We start from the raw sequence: 27,617 nt of genomic DNA on the forward strand, positions 1-27,617 counted from the left end.
AGAACAAAATGACAACAGTCAGTGAAAACACAATAATCGTTTAAGTGCTGGATTTGAGGGAAAAAAGAAAATCACAACAGTTAAAGTTGAAAAGTGTGTGTTTTGTTAATTATCAGCATAATTACATTTTAGGTTAAACACTTTTTCAAAATCAATTCTGAGCAAGGTCTTTTTGTTACAAAATAAAACAGTCAGATAATGAATATGCAAAATATTATTTTGTGGATAACACACTAAAATTTTGCCCTGAGGATGTGGCTGAGGATGCAGTTTTTTTTATTGGAAAAAACAGTTTATACAAGACTTATCACAGTCACATCTCTGTACAAAAAATAAAACCATTACAGTGTGGCCCAGTGCTCAAAATCATTACTCATCCCTTCAGCTGATTTAAGCATAAAAACCATTTCATCTCTAAACCCAGTTTAAACAGAGCTGTTAAAAATGTGCTAACAGAGAAGCACAGATAAAGTTTAAATGGACCAGAATCAAAACCATTGGATGTTTTAGCTTTTAAAAGATAAGTCCAGGTCATTAAAAAAATAACTATGTGGGCGTATGAATTCACTATTTCTCTCAAACTTAAATGATGAGTCTTGGCTCCAGCAGAGACTCCCACCGTTCTGTCACCTATGAGAAGAAAGTGAACATGTTAATTTAAGGACTAGTCAAGTCAGATTTATTTATACAGCACAATTAAAAATAAGAGCTGTGCAGCTAAGAGAACAGAACAATGCAAGACAATAAATTCAATCGTGTCTACGATGATGTAGACCAGTGGGCAAGCACTGTGTCCGAGTCTGACAACACTGGAGCACCACAAGGGACTGTGCTCTCCGCTTTCCTATTCCCCTTCTACACCGCAGACTTCAGCCACGGCACAGAGACCTGCCATCTTCAGATGATGGTTGTAGGATGCTAGCTGGATGCATCAGTGGGGGCAATGAGACAGAGTACTGGGCTGTGGAGCTGCAGAATCATCTGCAGCTCAACGTGACAAAGACCAAGGAAATGATTTTGGACTTGAGGAGGACCAGGAAACCAGCGACCCACGTTTCAATCCAGAGGGTCGAAAATAAAACTTGTAACCACATAATTTTCACAGGGATTAATAAAGTATTCTGATTTTGATCTATTCGGAGTGTAAAGGCTTTACAAAAACCGAAACAGCACTTACCCATTCAAAGGCTTAAAAACAAACAGTAAAACCTTAAAATCAATCTCAAACTGACTGGCAGCTAAGACGAGTGATATGTGGTCCTGTTAACTCATGAAAAAAGAGAAATGTCTAAAACAATCACACCTTATGGGGGGGGAATAATAATTTATTTATTAAATAATAAATAATAAAGTAACATGACCTAATGCATCGGTGTCAAACTCTGGCCCGCGGGCCAAATTTGGCCCGCAGCCTAATTACATTTGGCCCATGAAGCCATACCAAATTACTATCAGAGCTGGCCTACTGGTATTATACAGCTAATATATATATTGTTTAGTATTAAGCTTTGCTTGTTCCATATTCAGTTTTTCAGCAAAACGTGTTTGAGTCCATAAGAAAAGATTCATTCTTATATCTGGAGGAATAAATATATTTCAATAAATATTAACGTTAGCCCGCGACTTTGTTCCAGTTTTGAATTTTGGCCCACTGTGTATTTGAGTTTGACACCCCTGACTAATGTATGTAATGTAAAAAGGTTGATAAAGGGTCACACCCACAGAATTATCACCCTAATCAGCATCCATACATATATATTTAGCCTCTTATCTCATGGTTTTATTTTGCTCTTATCAGTGTCACATTCAGCAGCAGCAGATTGACTCAAGTAGCTCTGATAAATCTGCTGTGCACTTTGTGACCAGCTCCATTAAAAAACAGCAGATTTAAAGCACACCCACACTGGCTTTACTTTTACACTACCTGTGGCTTCAGAGGGTTATTAACAGCACATAAAGTCTTACCCAAGACCCTCTGGACACAGCATACTCCACCCTCTCGGAGCCATCTGGATTTTGATAGACTAGATCAAATTTTCCAGGTTCTCCGGAAGCTTTGGAAGAAGCAACAAGTTAGGAATCATTAGAAACAGAAATAAATTAGGAAGGTTAATTCTTAAATCTCTTAACTTCTTCTGAGAAAGTGTTCAGTTCTCTGAAAATGAAAAGGTTTTCGCTGTAACGTATTATATATCACTACCAGTGACATGACCAGTTTAATTAGGTGCTGACAATTCAAAGACATCAGGAGTCGTCTTTTAAATTTTGATATAATTACTTACATGATACATTATTTTTAAAAAGGCATGATTATACACAGTTATGATATTGTATGCCAGCGGTGAACTGATCTCCTACCTTGAGAGACATTAAGGAGTTCAAGTTCAATTTGTCTGTTGATTGGGTCAAAGCTCACAATCTTTCCCTCCTAATATAAACAGAACCATAGTTGGTCATAGAGTACGAATGACAGTTTATACCATATTAAATATTATTAAATAAGCTTTTATTAGTAACATCATTCCAAGGTTGTGATTAGGTCATCACAACTGACTGCCCTCACCTTGTATTCAGATACCTCTGGTGTGTAGTTTTCAGTTAGCTCCAGCAGCTGCATATAAACACATAGAATTAGGAAATGAATGCAATTCACTTTTTTTATTCACACATTATTATTTATATAGCTTCAAATCACAACAGCAGTCGCTTTAAGGGGGCTTTACTCTGTAAGGCAGAGGCGCTACAATAACACAGAGGAAACAAAAGCACTCTGACAGCGCAACTCCCCTCGAAGAGCGAGGGCTGTAATACATCTGTGATGCTTTATGTTTTTATTACAATGCATCAGAGAGCAACTTAGTATCTTCCCCAAGGAAATTTGACATGAAGCAGCCAGCCATGTATTTATTTTATTTTATTACAATATGCCCTCATAATTATAATATTACCCTGCTTTTATAACAACACACTGATGTCTGACCTTTGACCTTTAAGCATTACATACTAAAATGATGTATTTTATTATCTTTAAAAATAGAATTGAAGCAGAAATGGCCGAAATCTTTGGTTTCAATAAGCTGAAAAAATGTGAGTGCGGCAGGGTGTGGTTTGTGGCTCAGCCGCAGGGGAGGGGTGGAGCAGCGGGTTCAGGGTGCCTGTCAGGGGAGTTTGACACACACCTGAGCTCCATCATCTAGCCATGGCTCCCCGATAAAAGACGTGCTGGGACCTGAGGTGGGAGGTGTGTGTGCTACAAGCAACTGCAGGCAATTATGGGCAAAATAACCACTGGCAGGGCTCTAGACTAACTTTTTGCCATGGGTGCACCGGTGCGCACTTTTAAAAAGTTAGGCGCACTCAAATTTTTCAACCGCATCGCTTAACACCACAGTTTTACATGTGCACTTTTTTGGGGGGGAAATTGCAGTCCATACTGACAACATTCATTTCTAAACTATTAACTAACAATCTTGTGCTTAAAGTGCTTTCTTTTCATCTTTTCTTATTACCCACAGCTACATCCACTTCTGTCAGACCTAGGCTGCTCATTAGGGCTGGGTATCATCACTGATTTCTATAATCCATTCGATTCCGGTTCTCAAAGTCCTGATTCTATTCAATTTAGCCTCAGACAGTCAGAAATATTCTAATTCTGATCATTTATCAGTACTGATACATGTGAGACTTCATCAGAATTGTGACCATCACAGCAGATGCCTTTGTGTGAAAGTAACTGAGAGAGAGAGAGCTGTGCATGAAGTGTGATTTTTATCGTGGTGGAAGCAAAACAGCAAAAGTCAGAGGGAATTCATGACGACATTGATCAAATGTGAAGCGTAGTTTGCTGCTTCTTTTGCTGCTGGCTCGGTGAAGTTTGGTTGGAGAGAGACAAAACCTGCAGCTCAGAATCAGCGCAAAAAGACGTAAACACAGAGCGGTTTAGTCCACGATAGGGGCATAATGTGTGTCTGTTGTTGACCACACGGAGAGTTGCAGAGATTTTTTATTTTTTTTTGGTTACCCGAACAGTTGGTCGCAGTGGTGCGACCAATTATTTTTTTAGTTGCACCATTGAAAAATTTGGTCGCACTCTAGAGCCCTGACTGGTGATCCAAAGTGGACAGGATAAACAATTAAAGGACTACCTATGAGAAAAGCTGAAAATTGGTGATTGACTTATGAGCTACTTAAATATATTAGTGGGTTACCTAGGCAACCGAAATACTCAAAGGTGACCTGCCATCAGCTTCAAAGATATGGGCAACAAACTAACTGCTTCCACTGTGGATGCAGTTTTAAACAACATAAAAAGCTGCTAATAATGGGTTCACAAAAATCTTTGTAAAACATGGTTCCTAATTCTTAGCGACTGCTACCCATAGTGGTTAGCTTCTGAACCACTGTAGCTAACGAGCTATCCTCTAGCTAGGCAGGGCAAACTGCTGCTATTCAGGTCTGTGAAGGTTCTCAGTCATCCAGGTCATCGTAGTCAAAGGAGCTTGCAAAGACTGGAGTAATTATTGGAGTAAAAACTTGGAGTAATCAGGACCCTACACCATGTTCCCTCTAAGCCTGAAGGAAAAAAGAAGGAACACACACATGTAAAGGAAGCACTCAAAACGTGCAGCTATCCTAAATGGGCGTTCTTAAAGTCAGCAAAGAAGCACAGAAAAGACGACCAGACACCAGCGAGGGAGGATAAGAAGGACAGACGCAACAACATTGTCATCCCCTATGTAGCCGGTGTATCAGAGAAACTCAGGAGAGTTTTCTCCAAGCATGACATCCCGGTGCATTTCAGACCCAGCAACACGCTCAGACAAAAACTGGTTCACCCGAAAGACAAAACGCCAAAACACAGACTTAACAATGTGGTGTATGCTGTACAGTGCAGCGAGGAATGCCCAGACCTCTACATTGGAGAGACCAAACAGCCACTTCACAAGCGCATGGCACAACACAGAAGAGCCACCTCCACAGGACAAGACTCAGCAGTCCATCTGCATCTTAAGGATAAAGGACACTCTTTCGAGGATGCCAATGTTCACATTTTGGACAGAGAGGACAGATGGTTTGAAAGAGGAGTGAAAGAAGCATCTATGTCCACTGTGAGCGACCATCTTTGAACAGAGGCGGGGTTTACGACACCAACTCTCTGCCATCTATAATCCAGTTTTGAGATCCCTTCCCAGACGCCTTAACGCCCACTCACATCCTGGGCCATCTGACCTCAGGAATTCGCATGATAAGGTGGGGCCAGGTTTCACAATGAACACACCCGAAACTCTGGCTGATTGGGACCCACGCCCAGTTTCCCACCTTGGCTCAGGCGATTAGAGGATCATCCTTTTGTCCCTCTGTGGGGGGTTACTCCCACTAGGTTTATATCTGGGACTCTCCACTATTTGACCTTAGAACTGAACTGAAGAAGCTTCTCGGATGAGAGGTGAAACGTCTTCAAGTAACTTAAAGAAGTCCAGACGCTTTTCTTTGCAAGCTCCTTTGACTGCTGCTATTCAGTCACAGCAGCTTTTTTGACTTTTTCGACTTCTCTATAAAGAGTTGCAGAGGAGAAAAAAATCCCAAAGGCTCACTAACAGTGTATTTGCTTAGAGAACACTGGATTTAAACATTACATAAAATACTGCACTGTAAGATAAACTCATGGCTTATAATAATAATAATAGGATTTATATAGCGCTTTTCTAGGCACCCAAAGCGCTTTACAATGCCACTATTCATTCACTCTCACATTCATACACTGGTGGAGGCAGCTACGGTTGTAGCCACAGCTGCCCTGGGGCAGACTGACAGAAGCGAGGCTGCCATATCGTGCCATCGGCCCCTCTGGCCAACACCAGTAGGCAAGTAGGGTAAAGTGTCTTGCCCAAGGACACAACGACCAGGACAGAGAGCCCAGGGATTGAACCGGCGACCTTCTGGTTACAGATGCGATTCCCAACCCCGTGAGCCACGGTCTGTGAAGCATTTCGATTTTTCACATAAGTTTACACCTGAACAGAAAATCTTTGATAACTGTCCCCCCGCCCCAAGGTTAAGCTAATTTTGAGTGTTCTACAGTATATTAGCTACAACAGTGTACTACAGCTGATAAGGATGTTGAACAAACAAGGCACAGAAAAGCAAACTTGGAAGAGTTGACCTGATTTGTACAAATTGAAATGGCTTGCAGTGGACAGATGCAAGGTCATCGATGTCTACATCCTTGTGCATTAAAGAGGGAGTATGCTGTATTGTAAGAGGGCTGATCAGCCTGTTTCACTACCTTATCTACAGAAGGCAGAGGGTACAGCAGATTTAGACTTTTTTTTCAAAATAAAAGTATGACATTATTCTCAAAATCATCAATAGTATTTTTTTTCTTAGTGTAGCCCTAAAACTCCTTCAGAACAACAGTATGAGGGCTGATAGCTTTCATTTTTAACCTGGAGATGACTGCAGCTTACAACACCCACCTTAAAGGCAATCCTCTGCCCCACCTGTGGAGGAGCAGCTAACAGGGGCATGGAGTTGTAGTCCTGCTTGGGTACACTCACAGCTTCCTTCTATAAATGGAGACAGAAAGTCAAGAATGCCTTTTAATTCATTTTACTTGAGAGCAGATATTACACTTAAATTTTAGGCTTCAGATGCAGACAAACCTGCAGGATCACTGACGTGTTGGTCAGTGAATCATTCTGGTAAGACGGCTCTGTGGCTCCATTATAGCTGGACCCAAAGCTGCTACTGTTCCCTCTGCTTGCTCCTCCTCTACCCCCACCCGTAACACTTGCTCCCTGACCACCGCCACATCTGGCTTTCCCTCTGCCGCGACCTTGCCAAGGAGACTGAATACCTATGCCACCTCTGGGCTGCTGCAGCGGCCTTCGTATCACCAGCTGGATCTCGTCTTCACTGTCCGAGTTGGAACCCTTTGCTGCTGTATGAGGTGGCTCGGCTATGCTGGCGGTCTGTTCTGGATTATCGTTTGTAGGCTGCGGGGCTGAAGGAGCCTGACTTGATTCTGAGCTGGTAGCCGTGGTTTTTAAAGGTTTGTTTCTGGGCTGGATTTTCACACTGGCAGCCTCATCAGGAGAAGACTCTGTTTCTGAAGAGGATGACGATGACTGTGGAGGTTTTTTGGGGGCAGGTTTTGTGTTTGATGGGACCTTGGAGGGAGCAGGAGTGGAGGTGGGTGTTTTTGTTGTTTTTTTGGGTACGACATCTTCACCACTGCTGCTACTACTGGAATCTGAAGAGGAGGCTTTTTGTGGTTTTGATGCTTGGAGCTTCTTGGTGCTTTTACTCAGCCGGCTGACAGCAGCTGGAATCTTCGGGAGATCAGCTGGTTTGGGAGAAGCAGGAGCACCTTTTTCCTTTGGCTTCTTTTTCTTCTTCTCTTTCTTCTCTGTGAGGTTTCCCTGTACATTCTCATTCTGGTCATCACTTGCCACTAGGTTGGCACCGTCTGTCATTCTGTCCTCGTTATTTTTCTTCCTCTTTTTCTTCTTCCATTCGACACTCACTCCATTTTCTTCTGGCACAGTGTCTTCTGTGGCTCGCCGTCTCTTTCTGCCGCTTTCACTTGCTGCATCTGGATGACTGCTGTATCCATTCAACTCATTCATCCAGCCCACCTTCACCCTGACACAAAAACAGAACACATCTTAAAGGAATAGTTGAACATTATACATTATACAATGGATTTATTATGTCAAATTTCCTTGACACAAATAAAAAGGTCAGTGGCAAACTATCCAGGGTGTACCCTGCTTCTCACGGACGGACAGATGACCGAAATGAACGTCAAACCTGTTTACTTAGTTACTAGTTATCCAACCCTTACAGGGAAGTTGGAACCTTAAGACACACTCTTGATGACACAGGGCTAACACTGAGAAACAGCAGGCAACCACAAAAGCACATTTAAACCTACACATGATTTAGAATCAGCAGTCTGTCCAACATGCAGATCTCTGTGTTGTGAGAGGAAACCCACACAGATCTGAACCCCAGATGGCAGTGCAGAATACTGAAAAACTGACTGTTGTAAAGCATACAGCATTTGGTTTGTTGTAGCTTTTGAACTAACAAAATGAATACGTGTGAATTTAAATATTGTGTCGCTTATGTTAAGACTTAAACTTAACAAACTTGAGGTGTGTTGGTCATTTGAAGTATGTTACATTGGTGCATACTTCAAATTAGATTAGTACAGACTCAAGACTCTGGGGTGACAGGAGAATAAATGGTGCCACAAATTTTGGAAAATTAAGTCTACATGAAGTTTGTTTCAAATCCACACTTCACTCAATAGCCCTGTGCCAAATACGCGTATTTCATTTTTGCAAACAGAGCCTAAGAATAGATAACACTGAAAGGATGTTTTTAGTTGTATTTTATTAACGTTTTTCCCCTTTATGACGACAAAGTGTCTAAAAAATCATGATATACCGTGCCACGATCCAGGTTTTTGTTCATACCACCCAGAGCTAGGCAAGCAAGCAGCGTCCACATGGTACTGAGCTGAGTGTTTAGAGACATGTTGTAACTAAATAACTCGTATTAAATATGCCAGGATCTGTCAGCGCTTTGAAAGTTACAACTAACAAAGCACGCGCACCTGACGCTGTCGTTGTCCCGCACCACGTAGATGCTCTCCGTGTGCGGCAGGTAGCAGTCTTCTATGAACAGGCTGAAGATGCTCCCGCCGCTGAATTCAAACTTCTCCCTGATGACGCTCTCCAGGTCGGCCACCACGCGACACACGTTTAGGTCTACGAGCAGCCAGCACATGCGGCAACCGACGACAGCCGGCGGCGGGTAGTCAAAGTACAGGCGCAGTCGGATAAAGTTGTTACTGTGGGCAGCCATGACGGCTACAGCACCAAAACACACCGGCTGCTGTACTCCCTCTGCGAGCTCAAAGACGACACTTCCGCTCTTCAAAATAAGAGTGCAAACTCAAATGTATTTCATTTCCCTATTCAAAGAAAAGATTATTATAGTAATAATAACTCTGTAATGACAGCTATACCCACATCATATCAACTTATCACGTATTCGTTTGTAGTCTCAGACTTTTATTTTAAATTATCACTTTTCAACGGAAGTGAGGCGCACGTGTTTGGCGCTGTCAATACCCTCGTTTACAATATTGACCTCTGCCGGCGTGGAGGAAGTACTGAATTATTACAGAGCTCCATCGCAGCCAAATATTCACCAGAGGCTCTTGTCGTAACTTTAAACTAAGCTCAAACTGAACTGAAAAATGACTTGAATAAAAGCTTATCTTCATTCTTCTTGGGATTTTTTGTTAAAGTCCTTAAAACTGACTTTATGACTCATTCAAGCATTAAAAATGCACAGTTGAACCACTGGTCTGTCTACACATAATAGACAACTTATATCAGCATGGTTATCAGATTTTCCTTAAAAAACGAAAAAGAAAAACATTAGGACCAAAGAAAAAGTGGCAAGCCTAGATGCACTGTCTACATCAGATGACCAGTTTCTGGAATCCATGTCTGCTAGAAATAGGAAAAATCCAGCAAGACCTGGAAAAATAAAAAAAGAGATATATTAAGACCTTGATCCATCTACTCTTGGCCAAAGTCGTGTCGGAAATGGTCTGAATGAAAAGGTCGCTGTAAACAGGCCATTCCTAAGGCTGCAGTATGTCATAGTACACAAAAACTGGATTGAAAATGAGGGGAAACAAGTCAAATCTAAAATGGTTCTAGCTATTATCAGCGTGTATGTTTCTGTAGGACACAGTAGGAGAGTCACTTTTATCCCAATACAGCAGTTCTGCACCTAAACTCTGAGCCTTTCCTGCCTCCTTGCCGTTTCTTTTATAACTGAACTGCTCACTTTGTCTGAACTGTGCGCATTTATATTGATGCTTTATGTCTGTCTTACGAGGTGCAGTGCTCTCTGTGCCTGTTTTAATTGTTAATTGCCCCTTGGGGATAAATTAAGTGTGTCTGGGATTTGAAATGAATGTTAGATCAAACTCATCGTCTTTTCTTCTTTTCTTTTGATGTTCATTGAGGTTTTTCAGAGTCCGTAGGTCACTTTACTCCCTTCAGTGCTCTGAGGTTATTCCAACTTTACTTTGTGACGCAATATTTAAAAAAACGTGTCGGTCAGCTGACCACGGGTTTGGTCATGTGATTTCTCGTTGCAGTTGAAATTATGCGGAGCCTTTACAGCTAGACACTTTAACGATGGGTTCCTTCCGAGTAGACTTTACTTTGTGTTTCTTACTCAGCGTTGTGCTGTCTAAAGGTAAGATATCCGCACTGTGGACGAGGCTCTTACAGACTTCTTCTCGGGGTTTTTTTTACCTCCCACTTTGACTTCAAAACGAAAGTAACGTTTTGATCGCTCATCACAGACTGGTTTATTGTTTCTGGTAGAATGACGATGTAACACTGTCACACTGTAACCGAACACCAAGTTAACAAAGTGGATGTGATTGAATTCTGCGCAGGGCTCCCCTCTGCTCTGCGGAGCAACGAAGCCTGGAACTATGTGGAGGTGAGAGACGGGGCCCACATGTTTTGGTGGCTCTATTATGCTGACAGTGTACAAGCCCAGTACAAGGACCTGCCTCTGGTCATGTGGCTGCAGGTAGGACTTCATGATTTTTGTTTTCCACCTTAACTGGGCTTCCAGCGTTGTCAGCATTTCAATCAAACTCCCGATTCGTCCCATTTACGAACATTTTACGCGTGTTTAGTCGCTTAGTATCAGTCCCATTACGTTTAGACCAAATAAATTGTCAATGAGATTTTCTTTTTACACGAATAAATAAATAACCTATATAGCAATTTAAACTTTGAATTCCTAACTTTGCCTGCAACTTCCCCCACGACCTTATGCTGACAGCTTAAAAAGTTATTTTTCATTTAGGCAGTAGGCTGTCTACAGTCTGCACCTACAATACCTGCACTGTCTGTAGGGTATCATATATTTTTGTAGTTCATTCAAGTTGAAGCATGCAAAAGTTTTTTTTGTACTGGACACAGAGAGTGATCCATCCCCAGACACTCAAGCGTTCAACTATTAGTTGGAGTAAGACTGGAAAGTGGGGGTCAGTCTTGTCTGTATGTTTCTGAGGGGGAACAAAAGTCCACAAGACTAATAATGCTTCAAGTATTTATGTCTTATTTAGTGATTCTCATCCCATATCAACTGTCTGTCTTGCCCGTTGTATGCAAATACTGATTGAATAAATAATAAAGTCCACAGGAAGCTAAGAAATCCCCTGAAGCTGTTTGCTGAGCATCATTAATCGCTTAACAATCAGGTCTGTGACAAATCGAGCACATGCATGGTTGCATTCTCAAACATGTGCAGCATCATGCTACCATTCCATCTTCCTGTACAGTGATGTCTGCAGGAAGTTGTGATGTTCAGAGATTGTGTCCCCATCTGATCAAATGATCAGGCCTTTGGTTAAAAATGGAATGGGGCTCAGACTGAGAGGTGGTAAGAGTGAGTAATGGCAGTGTTGTTTTTATTCCTAACTACAAAAGAGGAACAATTATGGTCTAATTTTAAACTTTCCACTTTATGACCTTGTATTGCATTATTTTTCTGATCCCACCCCCTGCCACCGAAAACAAACAAACAGTAATAGAGACGTGTACGTTAATGGCTCATTTAATACGAATGTGGCTTGTGCTGAGTTAAATGGCAAATATAAGTGTGTGTGTGTGTGTGTGTGTGTGTGTGTGTGTGTGTGTGTGTGTGTTTTTTAGGGTGGCCCAGGAGGATCTGGAACTGGCTTTGGCAACTTTGAGGAAATTGGACCCTTGAACAGAGATCTAGAGCCCAGAAAAACAAGCTGGGTAAAGATTTACTGTAACTGAAGAGTGCTTCAAAGAAAGTATGAATGAATAGATTAGCATGCTGACGTGTGTGTGTGTCACCTTTAGGTCCAGGCAGCCAATTTGTTATTTGTAGATAACCCTGTGGGCACTGGCTTTAGCTACACAGACAGGCCAGATGCCTATGCTACCAATGTGTCCACTGTAGCCTCAGACATGCTGGTGCTGCTCAAACACTTCTTCTCAGAAAAGCCTGAGTTCCAGGTATGTCCATTATTGCATTTTTTATTTTTATTTTTGCCTGTTTGTCAGAAAGATGGGCTCATCAAACGTTGTCTAAAGTGACTCCAAAACACATTAGTATTAAAGGACCTAAAGTGTACTGTTCTGTTCTTTTCAGAGCATCCCCTTCTACATTTTCTCTGAGTCATATGGAGGGAAGATGGCAGCTGCTATCTCCTTAGAGCTCAGCAAGGTGAGGTGACTTATTTTGGGATCTTTCTGTTGTTCTTTGCACAGCATTCAGTTCAGTGTGAGCTCCCTGCTATTGGAAAGTCCCAGTAATAAAGATGTCATGTGATAGAAAAGGGAAGTAGAGACAACGTGACGTTTAAAGAAAAAAAAGCCTGTTCTTCTGGAGAACTAAGCAATAACTTTTATTGTAGTTTGTTTTATTTTTTTAGCTGGTCACATATTTTTTTATATTTTATGAGAGAGATATTTAGAGCTGTTAATGATTTATATTCTGTTTAAAGCACATTGATTGAGTTAAGTAACATGAAATGTGCTTTATAAATATAGCTGACATTCGCAATGTTAAATTGATAGGTATGCTGTATGAAATCAGATGATGGCCATTTGTACCACCAGTCAAAAGTTTGGACACACCTTCTCATTTAATGGGTTTTCTTTATTTTCATGACTGTTTACATTGTAGATTCTCCCTGAAGGCATCAAAACTATGAATGAACACATATGGAATTATATAGTAAACAACTCAAAGGATGTTTTATATTTTAGATTCTTCCAAATATCCACCCTTCGCTTTGATTACTGCTTTGCACACTCTTTGCATTCTCTGGATGAGCTTCATGAGGTCGTCACTTATAATGGTTTTTCAACAGTCTTGAAGGAGTTCCCAGACCATCGTCCCAAACCATCTCCACTGGGTTTAGGTCAGGTGACTGTGGAGGCCAGGCCTCCATCACTCTCCTTTTTGATCAAACAGTCCTTAGACAGCCTGGAGGTGTGTTTGGTGTCATTGTTGTTGAAGAATAAATGATGGTCCAATGAAACACAAACCTGATGAGATGGCATGCCGCTGCAGGATGCTGTGGTAGCCATGCTGGTTCAGTGTGCCTTCAATTTTGAACAAACCCCCAACTGTGTCACCAGCAAAGCACCCCCACACCATCACACCTCCTCCTCCATGCTTCACAGTAGGAACTTCCTTTCACCTTTTCTGCTTTGCACAAAGAAATGGTGGGTGGAACCAAAGATCTCCAATTTGGACTCATCAGACCAAAGCACAGATGTCCACTGGTCTAATGTCCATTCCTTGTGTTTCTCTGCCCAAAACAAACCTCTTCTGCTTGTTGCTTTTTCTTAGTCGTGGTTTCTTAGCAGCTATTTGACCATAAAGGCCGGATTCACACAGTGTCCTCTGAACAGTTGATGTAGAGATGTGTCTGCTACTGGAACTCTGTGTGACATTTATCTGAGCTCTAATCTGTTAACTTGAGATTTGTGAGGCTGGTGACTCGGATGAATTTATCCTGAGCAGCAGAGGTGACTCTTGGTCTTCCTTTCCTGGGGCGTCCTCATGTGAGCCAGTTTCATTAAGGCACTTGATGGTTTTGCGACTGCACTTGGGGACACATTCAAAGTTAGCAATGTTCTGGACTGACTGACCTTCAGTTCTTAAAGTAATGATGGGCTGTTTCTCTTTACTTAGCTGATTGGTTCTCGCACTAATATGAATTCTAGCAGTTATCAAATGGGACTGTCAGCTGTGTACTAACACGACTTCTGTCCAACACAGTCTCTCAGTCTCAACCCCAATAAGAAGGCACACAATTCCACAAATGAACCCTGACACAGCACACCTGTGACGTGAAACCATTTCAGGTGACTACATCATGAAGCTCACTGAGAGAAGGCCAAGGGTTTGCAGCCCTGTCAACAAAGCAAAGGGGTGGTTACTTTGAAGAATCTGAAATATAAAACATATTTATTTATCAATATTTTTCTTTGTTACATCATTCCATGTATCTTGCTTCATATATTTGGTGTCGTCAGTATGTATCTACAATGTAGAAATTAGTAAAAAATAAATAAAACCATTCATTTGTGTCTCTCATCTTTTTATAGGCCATAACCCAAGGGACAGTCAAATGCAACTTTTCTGGTGTGGCACTTGGAGACTCATGGATTTCACCACTGGGTCAGTATCAGATATTAAGTATCAACACCATGTGCCAAGAAAGACTTCATTTTAACCATAGGATGAGAACAAATGGCAGGTTTTTGCTGTTGGCGTTAAAAACTGAGAATTCTTTTATGTAAAACTTCAAGCAAGGCTGAGTGAATTTCTGTTGATACACTTTTGTTTCATCCACAGACTCTGTTATGACATGGGGACCATATCTCTACATCACTGTAAGTAACACACCATAGACTGCATATATGAACCTGTCTTGATGTCACCAGTTGGTACAATCCTGCATTTTCACCATTGCGATCTTGGGGTTTTAAAACCGGATGTGATGAGTGAAACATGGATCTGACTGAAAAACGTTGCGAGCTCATTGGCTACCACTTATCATTGGGTTCTTTTTCCTTTAGCAGAATCAGTTTATCCTCCTTTCTGTCTCTAATAGTGATCATAACTTACTAAATGAACTCCATTTTGCATTCACTATGACCTGAAATTAGCATCTAATCTCAACAGTGTCATCATTTACAAAAAATGATGACACTGTTGAGATTATGAAGCTACGATGATCTTTCATATACAGTGTATGTAACACAGAGTCTTTTTGTCCATTGTGTTGAGCTTCCATATGATTCTGTCTGCAGTCCCTCCTGGATGATTACGGCCTGGCAGATGTCAGTAAGGCAGCAGAGGCAGTGAAGCAAGCCGTGGAGCAGGGCCAGTTTCTTAAAGCGACTGAGCTGTGGTCTATGACGGAGTCTGCCGTAGAGCGGGTTTGTACAACACTACATAATTTGGAGAAAATGCTTGCTGGATATTTAATGCATTGTCTAATCTTAAATTGCTTTATGGAAGTGGTGTTCCATCGGGGCAATCAGGGCAAGCAGTGCTTGTCTAGTAAAATCTACCAACAGACATTAATTTAAACATACAAAAGAGAAAGCATCTCTCCTTTCATCTCAAACAACCTTGTCGTAAAACTTCTCACCTGTTTGCATTGTTCTTGAAGTTACTGCCATCTTGTGGCCATAGTTTGTTCATGGCTCTGGAAGCAGAATTAACTCTGCTTGACTCCATTCTTTGGAATCTGCATCGGCCAATGTTTTCATGGGCAAATCTGTGTCCCAATAAAAATGGCTTCAGCCTGTCAAGCTGAGAAGCCATGTTTGCCTATGTACATCATAAACTTCTGATGTACATATCTGACTGATAGTGGAAACTGATATGATCTCTTCAACAGTGTTATAAGATAGTGTGTGTATGGAATCGCTGTTGCTTTTAGCTTTTATTCTGTTATACATGCATAACCTGTTTAACTGAGCTGACTATTAGTACAACTATATATTAATATGGTCACCTTTGGCTAGGAGCATACACACTGAAGATATGTTATATTTTTGTGTAAACAAAATGTTAATAAAGTAGTTTTTGCCATATTTATGTATTGTTTTGTCTTATTTTTGGTTTTCCTTAAGAATACCAATGGAGTCAACTTCTACAACATCCTAACTCAGAGTTCAGATGAGAAGCTCACCTCTTCTGCAGGGCTGGACTTTATCAGTAAGACTCTGATCTAAATGATTCCATCTAGTTAGTAAACTAGACCACATGGGTTTGGTGATTTTAAAATAAACCTGTCCTACTTAAGTCTAAATGTAAAGTAAAAGTAAAAAGTAAAAAAAAAATTTCGATGACTATCTACTGATGCTCTTCCTACTTTATACCAGGTCTGCAGAAACATCGTCACATTCGCCCCCTCCACAGCCAGTCCCTGAGTCAGCTGATGAATGGACCAATAAGGAAGAAGCTGGGTATCATTCCTGACAATGTCACATGGGGAGGTACGATTTCTTGAAGTGAAAGATCAAGGAACTGTTTGTCCTTTCATTTTAGATGCTTGAAAATACTAAACATCATAAAACCTTGTTCCCTCTCCTGTTTTTGCTGTGACCTCAGGTCAGGCTGATGAGGTCTTCACTAACATGGCAGGAGACTTTATGAAGCCAGTGGTGGACATAGTTGACCAGCTGCTGACTGCTGGAGTTAAAGTCACAGTCTACAATGGACAGCTTGATCTCATTGTGGACACTTTGGGTTAGTTACTCAGTAAATCACGAAGATGGGTGACGCACCAAGTACAGGGAGGGCCATTTATATGGATACACCGTGATATTAAAGTCCTGTTTGTGGCACATTAGTATATGTGAGGGGGCAAACTCCTCAAGATGGGTGGTGACCATGGTGGTCATTTAGAAGTCGGCCATCTTGGATACAACTTTTGTTTTTTCAATAGGAAGAGGGCCATGTGACACATCAAACTTATTGGTAATGTCACAAGAAAAACAATGGTGTGCTTGGTTTCAACGTAACTTTATTCTTTCATGAGTTATTTACAAGTTTCTGACCACTTATAAAATGTGTTCAATGTGCTGCCCATTGTGTTGGATTGTCAATGCAACCCTCTTCTCCCACTCTTCACACACTGATAGCAACACCGCAGGAGAAATGCCAGCACAGGCATCCAGTATCCGTAGTTTCAGGTGCTGCACATCTCGTATTTTCACACCATAGACAATTGCCTTCAGATGACCCCAAAGATAAAAGTCTAAGGGGGTCAGATCGGGAGACCTTGGGGGCCATTCAACTGGCCCACGACGACTAATCCACTTTCCAGAAAACTGTTCATCTAGGAATGCTCGGACCTGGCACCCATAATGTGGTGGTGCACCATCTTGCTGGAAAAACTCAGGGAACGTGCCAGCTTCAGTGGATAAAGAGGGAAAAATATCATCATGTAGCAATTTCAAATATCCAGTGGCCACTATCGTTGTACCCCATATACCACACCAAACCATCACTTTTGTTGTTCCAACAGTCTTGGAGGGATCCATCCAATGTGGGTTAGTGTCAGACCAATAGCGGTGGTTTTGTTTGTTAACTTCACCATTCACATAAAAGTTTGCCTCATCACTGAACAAAATCTTCAGCGTGAACTGAGGATCCTGTTCCAATTTTTGTTTTGCCCATTCTGCAAATTCTGTGCACCGATCTGGGTCATCCTCGTTGAGATGCTGCAGTAGCTGGAGTTTGCAAGGGTGCCATTTGTGAGTAGCTAATATCCGCCGAAGGGATGTTCGACTAATGCCACTCTCCAGTGACATGCGGCGAGTGCTACGCTGTGGGCTCTTGCTGAATGAAGCTAGGACAGCCACTGATGTTTCTTCATTAGTGACAGTTTTCTTGCGTCCACATTTTGGCAAATCCAACACTGAACCAGTTTCACAAAACTTAGCAAGCAGTTTGCTAACTGTAGCATGGGAGATGGGTGGTCTCGTAGGGTGTCTTGCATTGAAATCGGCTGCAATGACCCGGTTACTGCGTTCACCAGATATCAACACATTTTCTATCCACTCCTAACCTTTCTGACATGTCAATGGCTGTGAACAAAGAAACTTGTAAATAACTCATGAAAGAATAAAGTTGCGTTGAAACCAAGCACACCATTGTTTTTCTTGTGACATTACCAATAAGTTTGATGTGTCACATGGCCCTCTTCCTATTGGAAAAAACAAAAGTTGTATCCAAGATGGCCGACTTCTAAATGACCACCATGGTCACCACCCATATTCAGGAGTTTGCCCCCTCACATATACTAATGTGCCACAAACAGGACTTTAATATCACCAGACAAGTCCCATTTTATTATGGTGTATCTATATAAATGGCCCACCCTGTATATGTCCCTGTTGAGTCTAATCACCTGGATCTTTGTCTTCTCACAGGTCAGGAGCTGTGGGTGAAGCAGCTAAAGTGGGAGGGGATTCGTAATTTTAACGAGCTTAAGTGGACTCCCCTCGATGATCCTGCCACCCCGGGCGTTACTGGAGCTTTCTGCAAGACTTTTAAGAACTTTGCCTTTTATTGGATTCTCAAAGCTGGTCACATGGTAAGCTAGAATGAGTCAGTTGATGAAATGTAGATAAACAGAACCTCATTTCTTTTTATTAATATTAATATTTAACATAAAATGTCATCCTTTTTGTCTGTCCTCACAGATTCCTTCAGATCAGGGACCTATGGCCTTGCAGATGCTGAAGATGATCACCCAGCAGGCCTGAACACCTTTCTCTGATCCAAGCTGGAAGTGCACTGACAATCATAATGATCACATTATTTTTAAAAAATATATAAATTTCACTCCCTGCTAAACAAACTCCAAAGTGCAGTTGATTACAATACTGTGTAACATTTTAACCCAATAAAAAGCAATAAAGACACATTTGTTTCATAAAGGCTACTTTGTTGTCTTTATTTAAATGTTGTACAGAGTGTCAAATAACAGTTGTACAGTACAGAGTCCTGAGCCACCCCTCATTTTATGAAATGGGGAAACGGATGCAGTGATTTATTCCATCCATCCATCCATCTTCATCCGCTTTGTCCGGAGCCGGGTCGCGGGGGCAGCAGCCTAAGCAAAGAGGCCCAGACCTCCCTCTCCCCAGCCACCTCCTCCAGCTTATCCGGGGGAACACCAAGGCGTTCCCAGGCCAGCCGAGAGATATAATCTCTCCAGCGTGTCCTGGGTCTGCCCCGGGGCCTCCTCCCGGTGGGACATGCCTGGAACACCTCACCCAGGAGGCGCCCAGGGGGCATCCTTGTCAGATGCCCGAACCACCTCAGCTGGCTCCTTTCGATGTGGAGCAGCAGCTGCTCTACTCTGAGCCCCTCCCAGATGGCTGAACTTCTCACCCTATCTCTAAGGGAGAGGCCAGCCACCCTTCGGAGGAAGCTCATTTCTGCCGCTTGTATCCGCGATCTCGTTCTTTCGGTCACTACCCACAGCTCGTGGCCATAGGTGAGGGTAGGGACGTAGATCGACCGGTAAATTGAGAGCTTCGCTTTTACACTCAGCTCCCTCTTCACCACGACGGACCGGTGCAGTGTCCGCATTACTGCAGCTGCAGCCCCAATCCGTCTGTTGATCTCCGGCTCCCTTCTCCCATCACTCGCGAACAAGACCCCGAGATACTTGAACTCCTCCACTTGGGGCAGGAACTCATCCCCGACCCGGAGTGGGCACTCCACCCTTTTCCGGCTGAGAACCATGGCCTCAGATTTGTAGGTGCTGATCCTCATTCCCGCTGCTTCACACTCGGCTGCGAACCGCTCCAGTGCGAGCTGGAGGCCCTCACCCGATGAAGCCAACAGAACCACATCATCTGCAAAAATCAGAGATGAGATTCTGAGGCCACCAAAGCGAAAGCCCTCCGCCACTTGGCTGCGCCTAGAAATCCTGTCCATAAAAATTATGAACAGAACCGGAGACAAAGGGCAGCCCTGGCGAAGCCCATCACCCACCGGGAACGAGTCCGACTTATTGCCGGCAATGCGAACCAAGCTCTTGCAACGGTTGTATAGGGATCGAATGGCCCGTAGCAATGGGCCAGACACCCCATACTCCCGCAACACCTCCCACAGGACACCCCGAGGGACACGGTCGAATGCCTTCTCCAAGTCCACAAAACACATGTAGACTGGTTGGGCAAACTCCCATGCACCGTCAAGTATCCTGGAGAGGATAAAGAGCTGGTCCAGTGTTCCGCGACCAGGACGAAAACCGCATTGTTCCTCCTGTATCCGAGGTTCGACTAACGGACGAACTCTCCTTTCCAGCACCCTGGCATAGACTTTCCCAGGGAGGCTGAGGAGTGTGATCCCCCTGTAGTTGGAACACACCCTCCGGTCCCCTTTCTTAAAGATGGGGACCACCACCCCGGTCTGCCAGTCCACAGGTACTGCCCCTGATCTCCACGCAACATGGCAGAGGCGTGTCAACCAGGACAGCCCTACAACGTCCAGAGCCTTCAGGAACTCGGGGCGGACCTCATCAACACCAGGGGCTCTGCCACCAAGGAGTTGTTTAACTGCCTCAGTGACCTCGCCCCCGGAAATTGGCGGGTCATTCCCCTCATCCCCAGACTCTGCTTCCTCCTCGGAAGACGTGTCAGTGGGATTAAGGAGGTCCTCGAAGTATTCCTTCCACCGCCTGACAATTTTCTCAGTCGACGTCAGCAGCGCTCCGCCAGCACTATACACAGTGCAGGTAGAGCACCGCTTTCCCCTCCTGAGACGTCTGACGGTTTGCCAGAATCTCTTCGAGGCAGTCCGAAAGTCTTTTTCCATGGCCTCTCCGAACTCCTCCCACACCCGAGTTTTTGCTTCAGCCACTGCCCGAGCCGCATTCCGCTTGGCCTGTCGATACCTGTCGGCTGCCTCCGGAGTCCCACAGGCTAACCAAGCCCGATAGGACTCCTTCTTGATTTATTGAAAACGTGTAAACAAATGGAAATGCTGCATATAAAGCAAAAACAGTTTATTCTTCAACAGTCTGAACTCTGTTAGGTAAGCATTCATGAAAGTTCTTTAAGTACAGGGAGTGCAGAATTATTAGGCAAGTTGTATTTTTGAGGAATAAATTTATTATTGAACAACAACCATGTTCTCAATGAACCCAAAAAAACTCATTAATATCAAAGCTGAATGTATTTGGAAGTAGTTTTTAGTTTGTTTTTAGTTTTAGCTATTTTAGGGGGATATCTGTGTGTGCAGGTGACTATTACTGTGCAGAATTATTAGGCAACTTAACAAAAAACAAATATATACCCATTTCAATTATTTATTTTTACCAGTGAAACCAATATAACATCTCCACATTCACAAATATACATTTCTGACATTCAAAAACTAAACAAAAACAAATCAGCGACCAATATAGCCACCTTTCTTTGCAAGGACACTCAAAAGCCTGCCATCCATGGATTCTGTCAGTGTTTTGATCTGTTCACCATCAACATTGCGTGCAGCAGCAACCACAGCCTCCCAGACACTGTTCAGAGAGGTGTACTGTTTTCCCTCCTTGTAAATCTCACATTTGATGATGGACCACAGGTTCTCAATGGGGTTCAGATCAGGTGAACAAGGAGGCCATGTCATTAGTTTTTCTTCTTTTATACCCTTTTTTGCCAGCCACGCTGTGGAGTACTTGGACGCGTGTGATGGAGCATTGTCCTGCATGAAAATCATGTTTTTCTTGAAGGATGCAGACTTCTTCCTGTACCACTGCTTGAAGAAGGTGTCTTCCAGAAACTGGCAGTAGGACTGGGAGTTGAGCTTGACTCCATCCTCAACCCGAAAAGGCCCCACAAGCTCATCTTTGATGATACCAGCCCAAACCAGTACTCCACCTCCACCTTGCTGGCGTCTGAGTCGGACTGGAGCTCTCTGCCCTTTACCAATCCAGCCACGGGCCCATCCATCTGGCCCATCAAGACTCACTCTCATTTCATCAGTCCATAAAACCTTGGAAAAATCAGTCTTGAGATATTTCTTGGCCCAGTCTTGACGTTTCAGCTTGTGTGTCTTGTTCAGTGGTGGTCGTCTTTCAGCCTTTCTTACCTTGGCCATGTCTCTGAGTATTGCACACCTTGTGCTTTTGGGCACTCCAGTGATGTTGCAGCTCTGAAATATGGCCAAACTGGTGGCAAGTGGCATCTTGGCAGCTGCACGCTTGACTTTTCTCAGTTCATGGGCAGTTATTTTGCGCCTTGGTTTTTCCACACGCTTCTTGCGACCCTGTTGACTATTTTGAATGAAACGCTTGATTGTTCGATGATCACGCTTCAGAAGCTTTGCAATTTTGAGACTGCTGCATCCCTCTGCAAGATATCTCACTATTTTTGACTTTTCTGAGCCTGTCAAGTCCTTCTTTTGACCCATTTTGCCAAAGGAAAGGACGTTGCCTAATAATTATGCACACCTGATATAGGGTGTTGATGTCATTAGACCACACCCCTTCTCATTACAGAGATGCACATCACCTAATATGCTTAATTGGTAGTAGGCTTTCGAGCCTATACAGCTTGGAGTAAGACAACATGCATGAAGAGGATGATGTGGACAAAATACTCATTTGCCTAATAATTCTGCACTCCCTGTAGAAGAAGAAAGACATCCTGAGGTGCTTCTTGGGATCTTAGCTGCCTTTTTTGTTAAGATGATCCCACACTGCTTCAGTAATGATGAGGATGTTGAGGATCCTTAAATTACAACCAAAACTTCCATCACTGAGCACAGTCAGAAGATCCGTTTACCCTTTGACATTTAAAACGAACTTTCCTTGACATTTGAGGAAACATACCATATGTAATCATCGTCTTCATGCAATAATGTTGTACTGTAAGAATCTCTCTATGTTTGCTCCGAAAGAATAATAACACAAAAATGAATATTGTATAGCCTTTACTTTTTGGCTGGTATTAAGCACTGGCTTCACCATTGTCTAGGTGGGATGATAGACCTTAGCCACCTTGGCTCTGGGCCATGTTAGTACCAAAGCTTAGCGAACATGGTCGAAACTGTCAGGGTTTCTTTTTTCTCCACAAAACTTCATCACATAAAAGCAGAAACTAACATAATTCCCATTAGACACAGGGGTACTATGAGTTTGAGCGGTGGAGAAGCCAGGTGAAAGCGGAGACGGAGAAGCTCATCAGCTGAGTATTGGTAACGTCCAGCACTAGGTCGGTAGACCAATGACATAAAAATCCAGACCCACACGAGCAAGACGCAGATCCTGCTAGGCCACATCACGGACAGTCAGGTAAGCCAAACAGTCAGGTGTAAGGATCCGAGGGAGACAACGGCCAAAACAAACAGGCAGATGAACTAGAGCCAAAATACTCAGGCACTTGCAAAATTCGCTAGATCGCCAGTAGTGTCAGTAGAAAACAAGAAGGTTTAAACATTTTTAAGATGTTTAAACCAGAAGGGCTCCCGCGCTGTCATCGCTGTGGACCGGCTGTACGTGGACGGACAGCTCCACCGCGACCCCAACATCACTCCGTGGCTGTATTAACCTCACACCAGATAAGAATCAGCTACACCATTTCCCTATCCACTCACACTAACTTGCATTAACATCTGTTTAACTTACCGGTATCAAATCGCACCTTAAAGTGTGATTTCATAGCAGAATTAACACCGTCACTCTCCGTCAGTGATTTAATTGGAATGTTTACGTTTTGTTTCTGTTTTTTTTTTCTTCTCGTTTCTTTTCCCTCTCTTTCCCCCTCTTGGTTTTATGCTGCTCACCCCTGTCCTTGGTTTCTTTCTTTATTCCTTTCACTGCCTCGATCACCTGCTTCGACACTCATCCACAAACATCCTTTATTTCGACACATACAACACATACCATGCACTCAACGGCAGCACATTTACATCAGTCAGACAGCGCACACAGTCGTTTAGGATACACACACTTAAGCCAAGCCTACTCATATTAGTAAATATGCAAACACATAGTCAGACTCAGGGAGCATCTCGCCACACATTTTTTCTCTCTCTCCTTCTCTTTATTTATGAACAAGTGACGTATTCTCTCCACCTGTCTAAGCGACGCACACAGCATACATCCCTAGTTATACACAAACATCTATGGGTACACTGAGGTTCATTACATGGAATATAAATGGAGCTGGCTCCAGAGAAAAGAGGTTAAAAATATTTAACCAACTCAAAAAACTACAGGCGGATGTTGTCCTATTACAAGAGACCCACAGACCTCTTAGAGGTTCGAATGAACTTAAAACACCTGAGTTTCCCAATGTGTTCTCAGCTTGTTATAATTCTAGACAAAGGGGAGTAGCAATTTTAATACATAAAAATATTAATTTCACAGTACTCGATACAGTTATAGATCCAGAGGGCAGATTCTTAATCATTAAACTATCTATACTTGATAAAAAGCTATGTATTGCAAGTGTATATGGTCCAAATGTTGATGATCCCTCATTCTTTCATGGTTTTTTCAGTGCACTCTCTGAACACTTAGATGGCACACTTGTTCTTGGAGGCGACCTCAACCTTGGACTAAATGAAGACATGGATAGGCTCAATACAGCAGGAACTCAGCGTAATTGGCAGTCCACAAATATAATCAAACAGTATATGAGCGACTTTGGTCTTTGCGATGCATGGCGCTCCCTTCACCCCACCAGTAAGGAATATACTTTTTTTCTCACTTGTCCATCACTCCTACTCTCGTCTGGGTTATTTTTTGGTCAGCAGCTCACTGCTGAGCGACATTTCAGACACTGAGATTCATCCTATAGCTGTCAGCGATCATGGTCCTGCATCTTTAACACTAATGCACAAGAATAATACTACGCCAAGAAAAAACTGGAGATTTAATATATCACTACTTAAAGATGAAGACTTTATTAAATATTTTAAAAAAAGAGTGGACTTCATATTTGGACTATAATGACACTCCCGAAACATCAGCTTCTGTTCTATGGGAAGCAGGGAAAGCTGTGATGAGAGGTAAAATAATTTCTTTCTCATCACATAAAAAGAAAAAAGAAAACGAAAATATTCAGGAATTAGAAAAAAACATCAAATCACTAGAAGAAGCCTATGCGTCCCACCAAGATCAGGAAACATTGAACAAAATATGCAAAACAAAACTAGAATTAAATGAGATAATTGATAAAAAAAACAGAATTCTTAGTACAAAGACTACGCCTACAAAATTATGAACATGGTAATAAATCCGGTCAATTTCTAGCAAACCAGCTAAAAATAAAGAAAGAAAAAACAACTATATGTGCTGTTCAACATCTGGGAACACAATATATGATCCGATACAAATAAACAACATTTTCAGGGATTTCTATAAAACGTTGTATTCACCACAAATAAACCCATCTAAAAAAGAAATTGATCAGTTTTTGGACAACATAACTCTTCCAAAATTATTGGACACTCAAGCAATGGCACTGGATTCACCACTGACACCAGGTGAACTCCAGGAAGCCCTGATAAGTATGCCCAATAATAAGGCTCCAGGTCCAGACGGCTTTCCTGCAGAATTCTACAAAGAATTCTGGTCGATTCTGGCACCAGTTTTCGACAGAACGTTGTTGGAAATCAAAGAAAAGGGCAGACTTCCATCAAATATGAATTCTGCAAACATTAATCTCCTGCTAAAACCAGGCAAAGACCCTGTATATCCCTCAAGCTATCGTCCAATATCCCTTATAAATGTAGACCTTAAAATAATCTGCAAAGCTCTCTCAAAGAGACTGGAGAAAATAACCCCCCTCTTAATTCATCCTGACCAAACTGGTTTCATAAAAGGTAGGCACTCATCAACAAATACACGTAGATTACTTAATTTGATAGACTACTCATACAGTAAAAACCTAGAAACTACAATATTCTCTTTAGACGCAGAAAAAGCATTTGACAGAGTTAACTGGAAATTTCTATTTGCAACTTTACACAAATTTGGTTTTGGATCCTCTTTCATAAACTGGTTAAAAATATTATATAATTCCCCAACAGCTTGTGTCAAAACAAATGACCAGACATCCTCCAGCTTCTGTCTCTTGAGGGGCACCAGGCAGGGATGCCCACTCTCCCCTTCACTGTTTGCAATTTTTATTGAACCACTAGCAGCAGCAATTAGACAGAATTCAGTAATTAAGGGCATAAAATGCAAGAACGTGGAACATAAAATCAGCCTTTATGCGGATGATGTGTTACTCTTTCTCCAAAATTCACAAACCAATATCTCTGGGGTGATTGAATTGATAAACTCTTTTGCAAGAATATCAGATTACTCAATTAACTGGTCAAAATCTACAGTTCTAACGATTAATTGCTCCTTCCATAATTCCTCTTCTACACCACTGCAATCGGGAAATATAAAATATTTAGGTATTAATGTTTCTCCCAAGCTTGCAGATCTAACTAAATTAAACCATATCCCACTTTTAAAGAAGGTAGAAGATGATCTGGCTAGATGGAAATGTCTACCCATATCACTCATGGGAAGGGTTGCCGCTATAAAAATGACGGTCTTACCAAAAATAAATTATTTATTCTCAATGATCCCAACTAAACCGCCACAAGATTGGTTCAGATCTCTGGATTCATGTATGTCCAAATTCCTTTGGAAAAATAAACCCCCACGTATAAGCTTAAAAACACTACAAAAGACCAAGGATAAAGGAGGACTAGAACTGCTTAACTTTCAGCACTACTTCTTAGCCAACAGGCTTCAGTTTATCTCAGGATGGCTAAAACATACCCTCTTAGATGAACCTTGGCTAGATGTAGAACAAGCACTTTGCAATAATCTAGAGATCTCAGACCTACCATTTATCAGCTCAAACATCCAACGACATGAATGCTTTAAAAGCATCAACATCAGCTCTTCTCTGACAGCATGGTGGGAGTTTCTAACATTGACGGCGTCTTCATTAATCCCATGCAAACGTACACCTATCTGGAACAACCCTGACATATTACAAAACAATAATATGATAAACTTTTCAGATTGGAGTGGTAAAGGAATCAAATATTTAGAACATATACTAGAAGGAACAGAATTTATTTCATTTGACGGACTAGTTACACAATATGGGATCAACAAGAAAAGATTTTTAGAATATCAACAAATTAAATCCATAGTAAAAAAGAAATTTAAACCGGGTCAAGTTGAACTACAAACACCACCAAGTGTGGTTCAATTTCTTACTCTTAAAACCCCCAAATTACTATCCAAAATATACAGAATGCTTTCTAAAACAGATGAATCAATATCACTTCCTATTGCAAAATGGGAAGCGGATTTATCAGTTAACTTAGACCAAAACTTCTGGTCTCAGATTTGCTTAAAAACCTTTCATCTAATTAGAAATCCCAGTCTTCAATTAATTCAATACAAAATATTACATAGAGTGCACTATACAGGTCATCGGATGTTCAAGATGGGCTTTACGTCTACCAACAACTGCTCACACTGCCAAACCAATTCACCGGACAATTATATCCACGCTCTTTGGTTCTGTCCACCAGTTCAAAAGTTTTGGCGCGAGATATGTGAAGACTTATCGAAGTGTCTGAAATGTAACATTCCAACTTCCCCCTTAGTGTGTTTGTTGGGCAGCTTAGATAATGTCACTACAGATAAGAATATCGCCCATATGGTTTTCACTGCCCTATGCATAGCCAAGAAAACAGTCCTCATGAACTGGAAAAATAAAAATAATCTTAATTCTAACCAATATAGAAATTATCTATTAGATTACATTAGTCTTGATACAGCCTCTGCCACCACATCAGATCAATTGCTCTGGGCTCCTTTGATCAGCTCCATCACCTGGTGGGGGTGGGGGGGGGTCATAGTTTGGTCCCGCCTTCACTGTTGTGATTGGTGTGGGGGTAGGGACAGGCTTAGGGCGTCGGGGGGTTCCCCGGAGGCATCTTCCTTGGGGGGCTCA

General features: G+C 42.2%; 2 protein-coding genes across 2 annotated transcripts; one reads left to right on the forward strand and one right to left on the reverse strand.

Moving 5' to 3' along the window:
* Positions 1–80: 80 nt before the first annotated feature.
* Positions 81–8,974, reverse strand: coil (coilin p80). Its single transcript, XM_026165951.2, has 7 exons — positions 8,624–8,974; positions 6,663–7,644; positions 6,477–6,566; positions 2,564–2,611; positions 2,359–2,428; positions 1,966–2,054; positions 81–630 (listed from the first exon to the last, which is right to left on the reverse strand). Exons 1-7 carry the CDS (start codon positions 8,872–8,874, stop codon positions 583–585), a joined length of 1,578 nt encoding a protein of 525 aa, XP_026021736.2. The 5' UTR covers positions 8,875–8,974; the 3' UTR covers positions 81–582.
* Positions 8,975–10,133: 1,159 nt separating this feature from the next.
* scpep1 (serine carboxypeptidase 1) lies at positions 10,134–18,563 on the forward strand. The gene is made up of 13 exons (XM_026165952.2): positions 10,134–10,290; positions 10,496–10,635; positions 11,769–11,858; positions 11,946–12,101; positions 12,238–12,312; positions 14,208–14,280; positions 14,458–14,495; positions 14,916–15,044; positions 15,747–15,831; positions 15,999–16,112; positions 16,228–16,365; positions 18,054–18,217; positions 18,327–18,563. Exons 1-13 carry the CDS (start codon positions 10,230–10,232, stop codon positions 18,387–18,389), a joined length of 1,326 nt encoding a protein of 441 aa, XP_026021737.1. The 5' UTR covers positions 10,134–10,229; the 3' UTR covers positions 18,390–18,563.
* The last annotated feature ends 9,054 nt before the right edge of the window (positions 18,564–27,617 follow it).

This window comes from Astatotilapia calliptera, chromosome 4 (assembly GCF_964374335.1).
Source record: "Astatotilapia calliptera chromosome 4, fAstCal68.1, whole genome shotgun sequence".
Lineage (NCBI taxonomy): Eukaryota > Metazoa > Chordata > Actinopteri > Cichliformes > Cichlidae > Astatotilapia > Astatotilapia calliptera.